This window comes from Ambystoma mexicanum, chromosome 12 (assembly GCF_040938575.1).
Source record: "Ambystoma mexicanum isolate Mex_15411 chromosome 12, UKY_AmexF1_1, whole genome shotgun sequence".
In the NCBI taxonomy this organism is placed as follows: domain Eukaryota; kingdom Metazoa; phylum Chordata; class Amphibia; order Caudata; family Ambystomatidae; genus Ambystoma; species Ambystoma mexicanum.
The window spans coordinates 10,331,898-10,349,848 of NC_090936.1; the positions used below are offsets into that span (position 1 = coordinate 10,331,898).

Here is a 17,951-nt window from a genome sequence, read left to right on the forward strand (position 1 = left end):
AGTGTTTTTGAGAAGACTCTGTAAAAATCAATTGGAAAACCATTGCGACCCAGAGCGTTTTGTGAGGGGTCAGAAATGCGAGACGGACAAGCAGATAGAGTTTTCTCACAAGTAGCCATTTTATCAAACAATACGGGTGAGACAGACGCCTAAGTATCCTGAGCCTAACAAGGGTTTCCCCATCTGTCAAACTAAGGCTAAAGAAAAATGATCTAATGTCCAAAAATGTCTGTCCCCCACACTCAAACATACAACACAATTATACACGGATTGTCTAGTTGTTAACATTTCATGAAATAACCTTTACATTCACACGGAGAAGCTATAAATATAAATCCTTGTAAGCAGGGTAGAATTCTTTTCACTTGGATCAATTCAGGATATTTCAAACCAAAGTTAAAAATCATAAAAAGTTGTTTTCAAAAGCCAAGTTCCACTTGAAGTATGACACAACATTCTGTTCATTCCACCGTTCCTTTACTTGGAAATATAGTTGTCTTATAGTTGTGTAAAGCGCTCAGCGCTTTGGTGTAAAGCGCTTTATAAATCAATAAATACAAATACAAATAGAAAATATGATTTCTCACTCTTCAAGACAATGGTATCCACAAACTGCTGTTAGACAAACCAACAAGAATTTGTTTCTCTTCATACATCAAGACTCTATGCAATATAATGATTGTCTTCTCTGAACACCGATCACTTTTCCTCAAATCAAATATTTTCTTCTTAAGCAAAAGAGTTTAGTCAGGATGAGTTTACAATAGTTCACCAAAGCACACCAGTGTATTAACCACTTTCTTTCCACTGCAATCTTCTCCCACATTGCAGTACTTCAACTTCTCTTCTTCCTGGTCCACTCACCTGCCAGAACTAACCACTCAGTTTCCCTTTCCTGGTATACTTACTTGCCAAGATGAAACTCCTACTACTACTACCAGTATGTTGTGGTGAGGTTTGCTTCAAACTGTCCACACTTACACCCTCAATGGTGAAAGTTCAATCAGCATGGATAAGTCTTTGATTTCCAACAACCACTAGGGGTTTATAACTTATTCTACAAAGATAAAGTACACATTAACAGAGTTTATCACACTGATTCATTTGCCCCAGGTAATGCAGGTTATATTTATATACCCCTTGATGACTATTACAAGAAGGGCTTCTATTCTGCAATCTTTGGTTTTCTTTAATTGCCACCCTTTGGCTTAGGCAATGCAGGTTATAGTTTTCTTTTACAAGTGATCTTCCTTCTTCTAAATCACATTCACTTTGTTTGAATATTGTTTCCATTTGGCTCTGGCAATGGTGGTTACAATATTATTTTACCCTTTTGTTAAATATTGTCTCTTTTTGGCTTTGATAATGATGGTTACAATATTCTTTAACTCGATCTCTTGTATGGTAAGAGTTGTGCACAAATTGCTTCAATTCATTAGTTTGGTATTCGAAAGTTTTTGTTTGAGCCAGAAGTCTGTTTTGAGTGCCCCGAGGTTACCTGACAAAGGGCAACTCGTCAGTCTTTCCACGTGTCTCTGCTGGACCTGCTGCTCCTGTTGTGTCTTTTGTCAGGTTTGCACAGGCGTCTGACAGTTCCGGTAACGTACTCGTTGCTCGTGTCTTCTGTATTTGGAGCTGTCTTTGCTCTGCTCGTAGTCCGGTGAACACCACACACCAGAACAACAGGAAGGAGAGCTTCTCTCTCCCTTGGGATGGCTAGTCTCTGTATCGCCTCACGCTGTGCCTTCTCTGCATGCTACAGGACTCCTAACCTCAGCCACTTCCTTGACACAGCATCCTCCTGTCAATAGAGTGGTGGCTCTGTCTCCTACTTCTTCCTCCTACTTATGCTGCTCCCACTGTTTCTCCTTAATGGACCACACCTGAAAGGCCGTTACATGTTTAAAGGTCCCACTCAGGTGTGGGTCATTACAACCACTAGACTGCACACTGCAGTTTTGTAACTCTGAGCTCCACTTCCTCGTCTCAGTACCACTTAAAGTCCATAATGTTCTCATTGATTTCAATCCCAGAATTTCCAACTTTACAATGTGCCATTAATACGGTATGGCCATTAGGGAAATTATTCAGAATATTCTCCCATTCCTCCTGACCTGAGCCTGCTCTCATGTGATACACCCACATAATACCACCCCCAGGCTCAGGATCGGGGAGAGACTGCCTTTCCCTGGACACATGAGTAGGGGTCCAGGCCGGAGTCTCTGGGATGATCACCTCTGATTCATCACATTTCGCTAAAGTGTTGCGAATTAAGACTGTCGAGTGAACATAATGAGGATGGACATAAGCCCAGGCGAGCGGACCTCCTAATACAAGTACAATTATAAAAAACTTAAAAACGTGAAATCTCAAGAAATTCAAAAGCATAAACTTAAAGGCAAGAGTTTGAGAAATGTTATCCAGGAGAAACCTTCTAAACAAACCAGAGAAAATAATATAAAACCCATGAGCCACAGGAGCTCCTAAAGGAAATGCCAAGAGAGTCTCAGAGAAGAGCCGCGTAAGGATTTAAATCAGAGACATTGGTATCTCGAGCATGAAAGGAAATGTGATCAAAAAGGAATTGAGAAAAAGCCAGAAGAAGGGAAGAGGGCATTGAGGGAACTGACCAGGAGATGAGAGACATTCTCATGGTCTACTTTAGTTATTCACATTAGTGTCAGGGTCACACAGAGTGAGGTTTGGACTGAGGACATTTATTTTGGATATTCTGATGGCAAAGGAGCATCTTGAGTTGCTTTAGTGAGGCACGGAAAGGGCCGCAGCAAAAGGGACCGACAGACATTTTGTTCACCATTTTATTAAAAGAATAGTTAAACCTGTCCAGAATGTGTGGGACACCTTCTTCTGACCCACCACAGTACTTATGTATTTACTTTTTCCTTCACCCGTGAGTTGTTTAAAGCATCAACATATCAACTTCTGGCCAGGTCAAAACCCTGACAGCAGTGTCAAGGTAAGTCACAGAATGTCAGTGTGACCCAGATGGTGGGAGAGAGCAGCCAATGGTGGCATCCTATTATCTATGGATCTATTGAAGCACATGGCGGGGATGTGGGATGGCCTGCTGTGGTTTGCGCTACCAGCCCCTTCATCTAAAGCTGGAGAATGGGACATCTTGATGGATCCCCCTCACAGATTCTGAGCGAGCACCTTTCCCTTTACTCTGGCACATAATTCATCATATGATAAATTCACATCACTTGAGTGCTAAGCATTTGAGAAATGCCCTTATTCAATGAATTCAGATGTCTAGATTACATCAAAGGAAAAATGAGATTGTCAACTTTTTTTTAGGAACTATTACCATGGCAACTGCGTCAGCATCAAGTGCCCGAAGAACACATTTCTTTGCAGCTGCAAATGCGAGCTCAGCTAATGAGGTTCCAGCATCGACCATCTAATGCACCCAAGAAAGGCAGGCAGAAGTATGCACTGCCTTTACCTCCAGGCAGACAGCGGAAATGAACAGGCATTGGCAAAGCCAGTGGGTGCGGCTTTGTAGACTATGAGGTTGTGATTCCGGAATAAAGTTTCTGGCGTGTGTGAAGAATCATGGAATGTCATCACTGTTTTCCAGGGGGTCAGGGGGGTCTCCCTGTCAGGCCAGGGTGGTGCGGCAGCTAACCAATATTCCCCCTAGGGATGGTAACATACTGTCATGACACAGAACCACTGCAAGATATGGCATGTCTTGGCGGCCCGTTATGTTCCGTTAGCCCTTGTTCCTTTTCAAAATGGCACCTCCCGATGGAATAACTACAGTCTAGAAGTGCTCGCGGGCACATTGCAACCCTGTTATTGCTCTGTCGGGTAAGACGCTAGTTTTTCCTTTTGTCTTCCTCAACCTTCTGCCTTTTCAGCCCTGTGCTACTTCTCCTGTTCTCGCTGTTCTCTGATTAACCTGCTTGGTGGTGCACACCGACCCCCTGCTAGCTTCCTTCGCAGCTAGTACATTGCTCGCTGCTACCTGCCTCTGAAAGCCTTCCTCTGTGCTCACCCTTTGAAGAGTATGAGTGCTCATTTCCTTGACTTGTGCACACCAGAGAACGATCTACCACGTATCATCAGACCCGGGTTATTTTTATGCCGGCTGACCCCCCCCCCCATTTAGGGCTGCACCTGGGGAGCCACTTGGTCTGGCTGTGTCATCTAGGCAGACAGAGTGGCTTCCTTCAGGGGCAGTCCTTACCTCTTCGAGGAAGAAGCAGCCTGCTATTCAGCCAGGAAGGAGCTTGTCACACATAGAATCCGAAACATCAGGTGAGGAAGCGGGGGCGGTCTTTGAGACATGCGGGTGGGCTTGTCAGGGGAGGAATTCCCTCTTGGAGATAGGGACGTGCATTCAGTGACCCACTTACCTAATCCCTTATTGCCCCCACTCCAGTATGGCCATTAACACCCAGGGACACACCCTTTGACACCCAGGCCTTATAGTGTGACAGCATAAGGGTTTTAAGTACTGAAATGAGGAAGAACCCCCCAAGAGTTATGAAGACTCTAGACTGTACTGAGAAGTGGAAGCCCCAAGGAGGAACGAAGAGCACTTCCAGGAACCAGAAGATGCATTCCAATATTCCTCAGGAGAGGGTTCAGGGAGACTCCATGAAAAACAGCAAAGGACTGCCAAGTGTGTCAAGCCCCCCTGGCATCATTTTGCAAAAGAACATGTTTGCGACACCACCCACATACCAGGAGAAAGGAGTCATTCTCTTGGATTATTCTTTAGCTGTAGTGTAAGGGATAGTAGTAGGTTGTGACACAGGCTGGTGGAGTTTGATGTTGACGGCCATTCTGACAGATTCTTTAGTATTAGTTTGAGGCGGCAAAACCCTTCTTAGAAGATGGGGGTAGTTAGGGCTTCTTTTTACTAGAAATAAAAGTGTATACCAACCACCGTGCCATCCTTGTGACAGTTCCATTGTTTGACACCATTGCAGATACAAATAACATCCAACCTTTTAAATTTACAAAGCCAGAACGTTTGGCTTTAGCAATTCATTTGGTACTCATCATTTCACGAGGGATTGTTTTCTGTGCAGGGGAGCTCTGAGAGGAGAGAAGGAAGCCTTTAGTTGACAGATGGCAACTCCACCCAAAAGGATAGGTAATGGCACTTGCATAAAGGGACTGGAGATAGATAAACACATATTAAGGAAAAGTGCTATCACCTCACCACTGTGTATCATTTAATAGCAGCAAGCGTGTGCCTGTGATATGTGCATACAAGAGCTGTTGCAAGGCCCGCCCCCAGTTGGTGCGCCTCATGATGTCCAATGACTAGCTCATTTTAACATACATGTTGTCAAAGGCTGCATTAGGCACCTGGTTGGGTGCTGTATGGCCAGTGACAGCACATTAGCCCGAGCCATGGTGGGCCCAAGCAAAGACCGATCTTCAGTCATGTTGTCTCTTTCACAAGGTTGCCACCATCTCATTGGTTTCTCAGTGCCTTCCCAAGTGATTCCCGATGCTCAGTCTGTCTCAGGTTAAGGTACTTTCAGGATTTGCAACACCTCAGGCTCAAGGTGCTTTCTAAACATCTCAATCCCCGCTCAGATTCTCTGCGTCATTATCCCTTCAATTCTCAGCTTCATTCAGGCATCTCATTGGCTCTCAGACTCTCTGCGTCATTATCCCTTTAATTCTCAGCTTCATTCAGGCATCTCATTGGCTCTCAGACTCTCTGCATCATTATCCCTTCAATTCTCAGCTTCATTCAGGCATCTCATTGGCTCTCAGACTCTCTGCATCATTATCCCTTCAATTCTCAGCTTCATTCAGGCATCTCATTGGCTCTCAGACTCTCTGCGTCATTATCCCTTCAATTCTCAGCTTCATTCAGGCATCTCATTGGCTCTCAGACTCTCTGCGTCTTTATTTCTCAGCTTCATTCAGGCATCTCATTGGCTCCCAGACTCTCTGCGTCTTTATCCCTTTAATTCTCAGCTTCGTTCAGGCATCTCATTGGCTCTCAGACTCTCTGCGTCTTTATCACTTTAATTCTCAGCTTCGTTCAGGCATCTCATTGGCTCTCAGACTCTCTGCGTCATTATCCCTTTAATTCTCAGCTTCATTCAGGCATCTCATTGGCTCTCAGACTCTCTGCGTCTTTATTTCTCAGCTTCATTCAGGCATCTCATTGGCTCTCAGACTCTCTGCGTCTTTATTTCTCAGCTTCATTCAGGCATCTCATTGGCTCTCACACTCTCTGCATTTGTCAGATGCCTGTGCTCTCCTCTCAGGCACTAGAATCTTTCTAAACTTCTCAAGTTCCCATTCAGGCTGCAGCTATCAGGCAGGCCTCTCAGCACCACTCATGCTCGAGGTGCTCCATACAGCATCTGAGCGCCCACTCTTCATCTTGACAACATTACAAAAAAAGTCTTAATGCCCTGATTAGTGATAAGGCGATTCTCTATGTTCTCAGGACCTTGCAATTTATAAGTGCTTTCAGGGTTCCGAGTACCTCTCAATGTTGAGCTGTTTTCAGAGTTCTTCAAACTCCTCATGTTCGAGGTGCTTTTCAGGGTTTGCAGTGCCTCACATATGCAAGGCGATTTCATAGTATCAGGATGTTTTTCATGCAGCTGCCACTCCACATGGCAGCTGGCTACTGGGAGCTTGGGACTGGCTCTTTCACAAGGTTGCCATTCTCATGTTGGCTTCTCAGTGCCTTGCCAAATCATTCACAATGCTCAGTCCTTCTCAGGTTCAAGTAATTTCAGCCTTTGCAGCATCTCTTTCTGACTTGAAGTACTTTCTTAAATTTCTCAACCAAAGTCCACGACCCTAGGCATCCATAAGACATATCATTGCCCCTCTCAGACTCTAGGTGCCATTCAGGCATATCCTAGATGCACCCAAGCTCTGGGCATCCATAAGACACATCTTATTGCCCCTCTCAGACTCTGTGTGCCATTCAGGCATATCCTAGATGCACCCAAGCTCTGGGCATCCATAAGACACATCTTATTGCCCCTCTCAGACTCTAGGTGCCATTCAGGCATATCCTAGATGCACCCAAGCTCTGGGCATCCATAAAACATCTCATTGCCCCTCTCAGACTCTAGGTGCCATTCAGGCATATCCTATATGCACCCAAGCTCTGGGCATCAATCAGACATCTCATTGCCCCTCTCAGGCCCTAGGTGTCGTTCAGGCATCTCCTTGATGGCCTCAAACTCTAGGAATCATTCAGACATCTCAGTGTCCCTTTCAAATCTGCAGAATCATTTAGGCATCTCATTGCTTCTCTCAGACTCCACACATCTGTCAGACATCAACATCCCATCCAGGATCACCATGCTTACAAAACCTCATTGCCCCTCTTCTCAGCATCTAGTCCTCATTCAGGCATCTGCCACACCCTCAAATCCTGCTGCATGATCTGCAAGGCTGTTGCCATCAAGTTCCCAAGCTACTTCCCTGAGATGCTCAACATCTCCAGAGGACTACGATCTACCTGAAGCAAAGACTTCTGCAGACTATAACTCCGCTAGTGCAGGAAGGAAACAATCAGATGACAGGCCTTCTCTCTCTATGCCCCCAACCCTTGACACCTCTTCCTGATCAATATGAGACTCTCCCATTCAGTGCCACATTTCAGGAAAGAGCTCAAGACTTTCCTCTTCAAGAAATGACTCCTACATAAGACTGACGTACACGCAACCTCCCCTGACCACCTAACTGGAGACTGGGTGATCTGCAACCCCCTTTCTGTCCCCTGTTTGCTGGTAGATCCCTTGCTGCCAAATTACCCTCACTATGTTAGCTACACTTTTACCTGTATATCTGATTCTCTCACTATATATTTCCCCTTATGACTTGTACAGTGCTCTGTTGCTTCTCGACGCTAGGTCTGTACTCACTAAAACACATGATAATAATATTAATAATGATTGCCTCTCAGACTCTTGTAATATTCATGACATCTCATTGCCCGTCTCTGGCTCAAGCCATCATTCAAGCATCTTGTTGCCCCTCTCAGACTCTTGTAATAATCCTGGGATCTCATTGCCCGTCTCTGGCTGAAGCCATCATTCAAGCATCTCGTTGCCCCTCTGAGACTCTTGCATTTGTCATGTCATCTCATTGCCGGTGTAGGGTAGGATAGGTCAATAGGACCCCCCCTCCCCACTACATCTCCCACCCTGGTGAAGGTTCATGACTCGTCGGCAGCCCACCGGCCCCCGGGCCTAGGCGGCAGGGCGGCTGCAGACCGACACATGCGGCTGCACCACCACGTTATGTGGCAGAGCACAGACACCATCTTGTACTAAGCCAACTCCATTTTGTTAAAAACGTCTAGATCTAACCCAGGCAGAGCCAGCGTGCACACTGAAAGCTGCAGCTTGACCCCCACTCGACCACGCTCACAGAGGCCCACACTTCCCCCACTCCCTGCCGCATGGCAGATCTGCTGAGGACTTGTTCTCACGAGCTACCAGACACGAACAAACAACAAAATAAAACACTGTAGCTGTTAACCTTCCGCAGTACATCATTGCCCCAGCCATGAAGGGGAACATTAGGAAGTAACTGAAACCAGCCCAAAACCTGCATGCTCTCACCCTGTACCATGCCCACAACGTTAGACTGTGTGGCGCCCTAAACCCCTGCCTACCTCAAGAACTCTAGTAATGTGTAGAAACCATTTATGTAATATATGCTGTGTTGACTAACGTTCGCTGTTAACGTGAAGAAGAACGGGTAACGAGTAATATGCAACAGATATTGCTTATAATGTGAAGATGTACGAAGACTGGCTAACTGATGACGATATACAATAACCTGCGTTGCCCTCTTTACACATACACCTGCCTAACACTACCTCATGTTCGTATGTCAACTATAGATGTGAAATGTTGTGCTAAAAAGGTATGGGCCCCAGTTAGTATCCCCTCTAATGCAAATAAATACAAGTCATCTTAGAGACCCCACGTGTTGTTATTCGCCCCTCACCCAAGGGACAGTACATCACCTTGTGCAGGATGCCACGCACAGAGCTGCAAGGCCATCTCCCACTCCTCCCACCCAGACCCGCCAGAGATAGCAGGGGCTCGAACAGCACAGCCTCGCCTCCCCTCCCGACCCTGCTGGACCCATTTCAAGCATCCGCCTCCGCCATGTCAGAGGCCGCCACAGCCTGACTCCATGACTTACGAGCTACCTAGTCCTAAATCCCACCGTCTCTCAGGCACCAGTTACATGCTCCCCACGTGCCAGTGGTATCTCCGCTGACCCCAAGTTCATGCCCCTCAAAAGGGGGGTGCCCACCCTTGTACTAACAGATCGTAATACCATCCCTCACCGAATCCAACAAGACAGGGTGATCGAGTAACCCCTCCCATGCCCCTGACCATGCACATGGGACTAGCCTGTTTGTACCTAAGGTATCTTTATAACTGATCTATTGGGATACTTCCTATTGCATATCAATGTTCCTGCCTGCCTATTAACCTAAGGTCAGTGCTACAAGAGTTATAAGCCAACGGAAGCATGAAGTGTAACGAATGGGTATGAATGTGTGGCCACAAGGGCAAATGTCAGTTTAGTTACCAATCAGCACTACAAGGCATATCCGTCCCGGCATTCCACCCCGATGAGCCCAGCTGACCTTCCAAACCCACATGGCGCTGTACCAACGTCCACCAATCCTGAAGGAGCAACTGTTTACAATGTATACCCCTAGACATCACCACCCAATCCCCACGATTATGTGCCCCCTATAGCTTGTGTCACCCAGGACGTTGTTCTGTAAATAAATGAGTAGGCCTGTCTTTGCTATTGTCAGACAGAGCGCTCTCGGAGTTTGCTGAGTCCTTTGCATGCCCTATATTAATTATATAAAACCCTTTTGATCTCACCCGCACTTGGTCCTGGTATCTTTCCCCTCCTGGGGTGTGTCCTTTATTGCCTCTCACTAAGGGGGGTGCGTTTTTTGGGGGATGCTTACATTCACCGGTCTCCTGCTCAAGCCATGTAATAATCATGGAATCTCATTGCGGTCTCTGGCTCAAGCCGCCATTCAAGCATCTCGTTGCCCCTCTCAGGATCTCCACCCACATCTGCCAGGCTTCTCAACAACCCTCTCAGGTACTTGATGCCTTCTGAACTTCTCAATTGCCAGCTGGCACTCTAGGCGACTTGCAGGTATCTCACCTCCACTCTCATACTCTGGACACTCTCACACTCTGGACGTACCGCAGCAATAGACACATGCAGTTGAGATGTTTGATTGGGAAACCTATATTCAATGGGTCAATTAGTAAAGGCTGACCATACATATACCTTTAATAAAAGGGTGAAATAGCACAGGTTCCAAGAGCGAATATCAGGGAGCTCCCAGAAACTCGGGTGCTTGAAGGACATGGAGTCTGATCTTTGAAATATAATAGAGTGTAGGAAATCACACGGTTTAATAGGACATAAGGTGAATGAGTCTAAGAAATATTTACTTTTGAGATCTTAAAAAGAAACCGAATGGGATTGAAATGCGTCTTCAACTATTCAGAGGAATATACTGGGGTCCCCTCCTCTTCCCCAAACTCTCCCACTGATGTCCCCAAACCATTTTCATTTAAGGTTTTAGCTTAAAATATACCACACACACACTTTCTCTCTTTATTTCTCCCGCACAGCAGCTCAGTGTTAAAGGTTAGCCATCTTGTCACTAAAATCTGAGATTTCCCCAAAGGGTTTCAGCTGCTGAAGAGTAAAAGCTCTTAAGATCTGTAAAGGAAATGTCTGTTGTCTGCACTCAGGAAGTAATCCTTCAATTAAAGTCCACTTTGGCTTTTATTAAAGCGTGAATCCCTGAGCAATCCTTTAAAGAATTGCCATTACTCGCAAAGCATGAAAAATACTAGAAAGTGAAAAATATCTATTCCCTTAGAGTCACGTTTGATTCTGTTCTGATCGTATTTTTAGAGGCATAGTCTATATCGTGGCAAAAAAATAAAATACAAACACACACACACATTATATTGTAAGAAAATGAAAAGGTTATTAAGAAGGCAAAAAAAAAAATGCTGTTCACTGCGGTCTTCCATGTATTTTCCCTTAGAGAAAAACACCAACTTTCGTAAAGCAAAATCACAAAAACTGTGGGTGGATTTGGCTCAAATAAGGTACAACTTGGGAACCAAGCGTTGACTTAATTTCTGGGACAGGATTGTGGTTATTCCGTCCAGGAGTTTTAAAAATATGTGAATGGGAAGCAGGTGACCCCGTCTCCAAATGTCCCATGGTGCTTTGTAGAAGAGAGGATTTTCAGAAACGAAAAGGTGCAATTTATTTTGGCTCAATGTGGGCGATTACCAGGGTAATGAAAAAATGAAAACTGCTCAAAGAGCTATTTGTAGGAGGAAAAAGGATGAAATTGCTTGAGGGTAGCTGTGGGGAGAGCGAACGAGTACATTATGTGAAGTTTGGAATTTGGGGGTGAACTAGGGAGCCAGTTAGAGTTTGAAAATGTTTAGATTATTGGGGGTCTACCTCGCAAGATTCCTGCAGCTCCAACGGAAGATGCGCTTGGAAAAGAAAATGTGTCACACGAACACAAGAGTGGAAGTGGGTAATGGGATAGGGCCATGTAGTGGGAAAACAGCTTAGGGGATCAGGGGGTACCATGGAAAGAGTAGTGGGGCTCTTGGTGGGTGACTGAGAAGAGTTTTTGATTTTGATGACTGGAGGCATGGGGAGTTCATTAACGCTGTATGTGCCATTGCCATTATCGGGGGAATATCGGGGAAACCTCATGGGAATTGGGAGTGTGTGAAAACAAAAAAGCACATTTTACACCTACAGTGATCACATCCTTTAGGCAGGCGGTAATGAATCTTTGTGCCACTAGTCGGCCCCAAAGAAACATATTGGTTCAACATGTACAGTGGCCACGGATCAAGTCCATGGCGGGTGGGTCCCAAAGAAATCTATTGGTGCAAAATGTACAGTGGTCATGAGTAGTGGGCCATACTGCTGTAACCACTGTCCATGGGCAAGGGCCATTGCTAGTGCGCCCAAAAAAATCTTATTAGTGTGCAGCCAAAGATAACCCTACTAGGACCTGCAGCTAGTGCATTGCAATTCCATGGCAAGTGCCTGATGGCACACTCTTGCCCTCAAGGGGCACACTGTGTCATCTAGACCACATGGCACATGCCAGAAGGCTGCAAGAGAGGGTAGGGGTGATGTGAGGAGCAGGGAAGAGGAGGGGGCGTTGGTGTGTTGTAGGAGTGGATGGGCGAAGGAGAAGAGAAGGGCAGATGGCATCCTCTGTGCTCTCCAAGTACATGTCTATCTGTCTGTGGACAATGGCTCTCACTCCCAATGCCCCACACTCTATCTCTATGTATGTAGGAATGTACGTTCTGTCATATTGTTTGTGTTTTGAAAACAATAAAAAAGAGTTATGAAAAAAAGAAACAAGATCTAAGAATTGTGGGGGAATAGTTTCTTGTGTCTACACTGGGAATGAAGTCTGTGAAGCAGGTGCACTGAGACAACCTTTGCTAGTTTAGAAACATGCACAGGAGACATAACTGTGAAGGGTTGCATAAGCAAGTGAACAAACAGAATAAAACAAGCCTTTACTCTGCTGCTCAACAGATGTTTTGGACTACAACTCCCACGATTCATCTCCGTTGACTATTCTGGATAGTGCTGATGGCAGGTGTAGTCCAAATCATCTGAAGAGACAAAGGTTAAGGGTCCCAACTTAACAGGTGTGATGTCTGTTCCGAAAAGGATAGCAAGGGATTGAAAAAGTGAGTATGTATGTCATAAAATTCAATAAGGCCTAATACTGAAGATGGATATTGGGAATGCTGGCCTTCAACATGGAAAGTAATGCAGGATTCAGAGGTACAATGCCTCAAAGATGATGCCTCTTGAAGGTCTGAGCATTGCTGTTTATCTTCCCATCTCAACCTACACATAAGTGATGGATGGCTCAAATAAGCGTGCCTTTCCGTCTTACATGGCAGTCCCAGCTAGCACCATGGGTCATGCGAGCCAGCTCTGGCATGTCTGACACGTACATGTGGAGGCTCCTCCAAAAAACATTCACTATGTGAACAACTCGAATAATGGGAACTACGCGGGACGTTTTCACCAATCTATGGGAATCACTTTCCCGAATTAATGGATGTGTGCACCAACGAAGGAGGGTGGTGATGTCTATCTGAGAAGTTACAGCACAGCATTTCACCAATGCCACTGAGTGTCCGTCTGAGAAGTTACAGCACAGCATGTCACCAATGTCACTGGGTATCCATCAGAGAAGCTACAGCAGAGCCTAATGTCACTAATGTCACTCTGTATCCACCTGAGAAGCTACAGCAGAGCATAATGACACCAATGTCCCTTGGTGTCCATCAGAGAAGCTACAGCACAGCATGTCACCAATGTCACTGAGTGTCCATCTGAGAAGCTAGAGAAGAGCATGTCACCAATGTCACTGAGTGTCCATCTGAGAAGCTACAGCTGAGCATAATGACACCAATGTCCCTGGGTGTCCATCTGAGAAGCTACAGCACAGCATGTCACCAATGTCACTGAGTGTCCATCTGAGAAGCTAGAGAAGAGCATGTCACCAATGTCACTGGGTGTCCGTTTGAGAAGCTGCAGCAGAGCATGTCACCAATACTACAGAATGTCCACCTGAGAAGCTACAGGAGAGCATAATGTCACTGAGTGTCCATCTGAGAATCTAAAGCAGAGCATAATGTCACCAATATCACTGAGTGTCCATCTACAGCAGAGCATAGTGTCACCATTGCCACTGAGTGTCCATCTGAGAAGCTATAGCTGAGCATAATGTCACCAATGTCATTCTGTATCCACCCGAGAAGCTAGAGCAGAGCATAATGACACTAATTCCACTGAGTGTCCATCTCAGAAGCTACAGCACAGTATGTCACCAATGTCACTGAGTGTCCATCTGAGAAGCTACAGCACAGCATGTCACCAATGTCACTGAGTGTCCATCTGAGAAGCTACAGCACAGCATGTCACCAATGTCACTGAGTGTCCATCTGAGAAGCTACAGCTGAGCATAATGTCACCAATGTCACTGAGTGTCCATCTGAGAAGCTACAGCACAGCATGTCACCAATGTCACTGAGTATCCATCTGAGAAGCTACAGCACAGTATGTCACCAATGTCACTGAGTGTCCATCTGAGAAGCTACAGCACAGCATGTCACCAATGTCAATGGGTGTCCATTTGAGAAGCTGAAGCTCAGCATGTCACTGAGTGTCCATCTAAGAAGCTAGAGCAGACCATGTCACCAATGTCACTGAGTGTCCATCTGAGAAGCTGCAGCAGAACATGTCACCAATGTCACTGGGTGTCCATCTGAGAAGCTGCAGCAGAGCATGCCACCAATGTCACTGAGTGTCCATCTGAGAAGCTACAGTAGAGCATAATGTCACCAATGTCACTCTGTATCCACCTGAGAAGCTACAGCAGAGCATAATGTCACCAATGTCACTGTGTATCCACTTGAGAAGCTACAGCAGAGCATAATGACACCAATGCCACCGAGTGTCCATCTGAGAAGCTACAGGACAGTATGTCGCCAATGTCAATGGGTATCCATCTGAGAAGCTACAGAAGAGCATAATGACACCAATGTCACTCTGTATCCACCTGAGAAGCTAGCTACAGCAGAGCATAATGACACTAATTCCACTGAGTGTCCATCTCAGAAGCTACAGCAGAGCATAATGTCACCAATGTCACTCTGTATCCACCTGAGAAGGTACAGCAGAGCATAATGTCACCAATGTCACTCTGTATCCACTTGAGAAGCTACAGCAGAGCATAATGACACCAATACCACTGAGTGTCCATCTGAGAAGCTACAGGACAGTATGTCGCCAATGTCACTGGGTGTCCATCTGAGAAGCTACAAAAGAGCCTAATGTCACCAATGTCACTCTGTATCCACCTGAGAAGCTACAGCAGAGCATAATGTCACCAATGTCACTCTGTATCCACCTGAGAAGCTACAGCAGAGCATAATGTCACCAATGTCACTCTGTATCCACTTGAGAAGCTACAGCAGAGCATAATGACTCCAATGCCACTGAGTTTCCATCTGAGAAGCTACAGGACAGTATGTCGCCAATGTCACTGGGTGTCCATCTGAGAAGCTACAGAAGAGCCTAATGTCACCAATGTCACTCTGTATCCACCTGAGAAGATACAGCAGAGCATAATGTCACCAATGTCACTCTGTATCCACCTGAGAAGCTACAGCAGAGCATAATGTCACCAATGTCACTCTGTATCCACCTGAGAAGGTACAGCAGAGCATAATGTCACCAATGTAACTCTGTATTCAATTGAGAAGCTACAGCAGAGCATAATGACACTAATTCCACTGAGTGTCCATCTCAGAAGCTACAGCAGAGCATAATGTCACCAATGTCACTCTCTATCCACCTGAGAAGCTACAGCAGAGCATAATGTCACCAATGTCACTCTGTATCCACCTGAGAAGGTACAGCAGAGCATAATGTCACCAATGTCACTCTGTATCCACTTGAGAAGCTACAGCAGAGCATAATGACACTAATTCCACTGAGTGTCCATCTCAGAAGCTACAGCAGAGCATAATGTCACCAATATCACTCTGTATCCATCTGAGAATCTACAGCAGAGCATAATGACACCAATGCTACTGAGTGTCCATCTGAGAAGCTACAGGACAGTATGTCGCCAATGTCACTGGGTGTCCATCTGAGAAGCTACAGAAGAGCCTAATGTCACCAATGTCACTCTGTATCCACCTGAGAAGCTACAGCAGAGCATAATGTCACCAATGTCACTCTGTATCCACCTGAGAAGCTACAGCAGAGCATAATGTCACCAATGTCACTCTGTATCCACCTGAGACGCTACAGCAGAGCATAATGTCACCAATGTCACTGAGTGTCCATCTACAGCAGAGCATAGTGTTACCAATGTCACTGAGTGTCCATCTACAGCACAGCATAATGTCACCAATGTCACTCTGTATCCACTTGAGAAGCTACAGCAGAGCATAATGACTCCAATGCCACTGAGTGTTCATCTGAGAAGCTACAGGAAAGTATGTCGCCAATGTCACTGAGTGTCCATCTACAGCAGAGCATAGTGTTACCAATGTCACTGAGTGTCCATCTACAGCAGAGCATAGTGTTACCAATGTCACTGAGTGTCCATCTACAGCAGAGCATAGTGCCACCGTTGCCACTGAGTGTCCATCTGAAAAGCTACAGCATAACATGTCACCAATGTCAATGGGTGTCCATCTGAGAAGCTACACCACAGCATGTCACCAATGTCACTGAGTGTCCATCTGAGAATCTACAGCACAGTATGTCACCAATGTCACTGAGTGTCCATCTGAGAATCTACAGGAGAGCATAATGTCACCAATGCCACTGAGGGAGAGAGAATGGGTTCATACAGCGGAAGCAGAGGTAATTCGCATACGACTACAACTCATGTTTCTGCAATATGTGCTATGCTACAGACAAAAGGGTGTACGACTCCCTCACGGAATGGAAGTCCTAAACTTCAAGGGGTTCAGCACTTGCTAGCCACATCTTCAGTTTCCATGCACGCTCTGTAATGACCACGAGAACACTTCTCCTTGGATAGCGTTACATTTATCCGGGCATTATTGGACAATAATGACCTGCTTGATGACTTTTCTTTTTTTCCAAGCAACTTGTGAGGAATTTTTTAAGTAGATAAAGGACACAATTTAAAGTGCAAGGCAACGCCCGAAATGTCATCTTTCATAAACTATTAAACATTCATCTCAATTTCCAAAAAGCGGAAAAGGCGCATTAATGTGACTAAGTCACGAGACCCGACTTATTATTTAATCATTAACAAGACAAATAAATAACTGCAAAAAGCACCCTCCAGGTGGCAAGGGATCCGTCCAGAACGTGGAACACACAAAACGCTTCTGCATTTGAAGAAAAATTTATTTTCTCCATGCAAATTAGTGAACTTTAATTCTTTATAACTAGCCATTTAATGATCTGTACAACATCTGTGCGATTGTCCGCTTCACCCCCAAAGTAATTACCATTCCCTCCTCACAGGGCCACACATTCAAAACCTCGAATGAAATTAAACAGACAAAGTGCTGCGGCAGAGGGGATTTTTCTAGCACTAGGTATTTTAAGAGAAACATGAACAAGTAGGAAGTAGGTCAACACGTTCCTTGTGTTGTAGGAGTAGTTCCATTTCTTCAAAAGGAGAAATTCTATCCATGTTCCTGAATATGGTCAGACATGTAAGTGTTAAACAGGATTCGAGTGCAGAGTTTAAATGGCACTCAATTATTCAGCAAATTGAAAGTTATCTAATATTCTGTACATCAGTGCCAATCAGGGCATTCTCACAAAATCACATATGCAAAGTGAAACCTGTCGCGTGTTGTATTTCTGACACAAAAGCTGGCTCAGTTGTACCTACTTAAATGCCAATTGAAAAAAACGCAACATTAAAGACCAAAATTGAACAACAAAAGAATTTTAGACAGGTTAAAGAAATTGAAAATGTACAATTTTTTTAACAATACAAACACAAGCGCACTGTCCTCAAATCACATTCTCAGAAAGCAAAACTCTCATTTGGAGGTGTCAAGGATTGGTTACTTACAGCCTTCGTAAATGTCAGTGGGGATATGCACCGCGGCGTGTTGGTATGAAATCTGCCGTCGAAACACAGGATCCTCCTTGAAGACTGGTTTGATCCTTTGACTCTTAGGGTAAGTTTCATTCCTCTCAGGCTTAAGATTGAAAATAATTGTTTAAAATAATGAGTATTTTAATTTACAGTCAATAAATTAAATTCAACATGATCATTTGTGCAAATACACTTATTGTGAATAACTAACACGTTCTTACGTATACAA

At 45.1% G+C, this 17,951-nt stretch overlaps 1 protein-coding gene across 7 annotated transcripts in view; it reads right to left on the reverse strand.

Moving 5' to 3' along the window:
* CACNA2D1 (calcium voltage-gated channel auxiliary subunit alpha2delta 1) overlaps nucleotides 1–17,951 on the reverse strand; it is a 1,412,752-nt gene that overhangs the window by 685,561 nt on the left and 709,240 nt on the right. For all 7 annotated transcript variants that reach the window (XM_069627805.1, XM_069627804.1, XM_069627806.1 and 4 more), the window contains exon 6: nucleotides 17,696–17,825. In XM_069627805.1, the coding sequence (XP_069483906.1) occupies nucleotides 17,696–17,825 (130 nt within the window). The remainder of the gene's footprint in view (nucleotides 1–17,695; nucleotides 17,826–17,951) is intronic.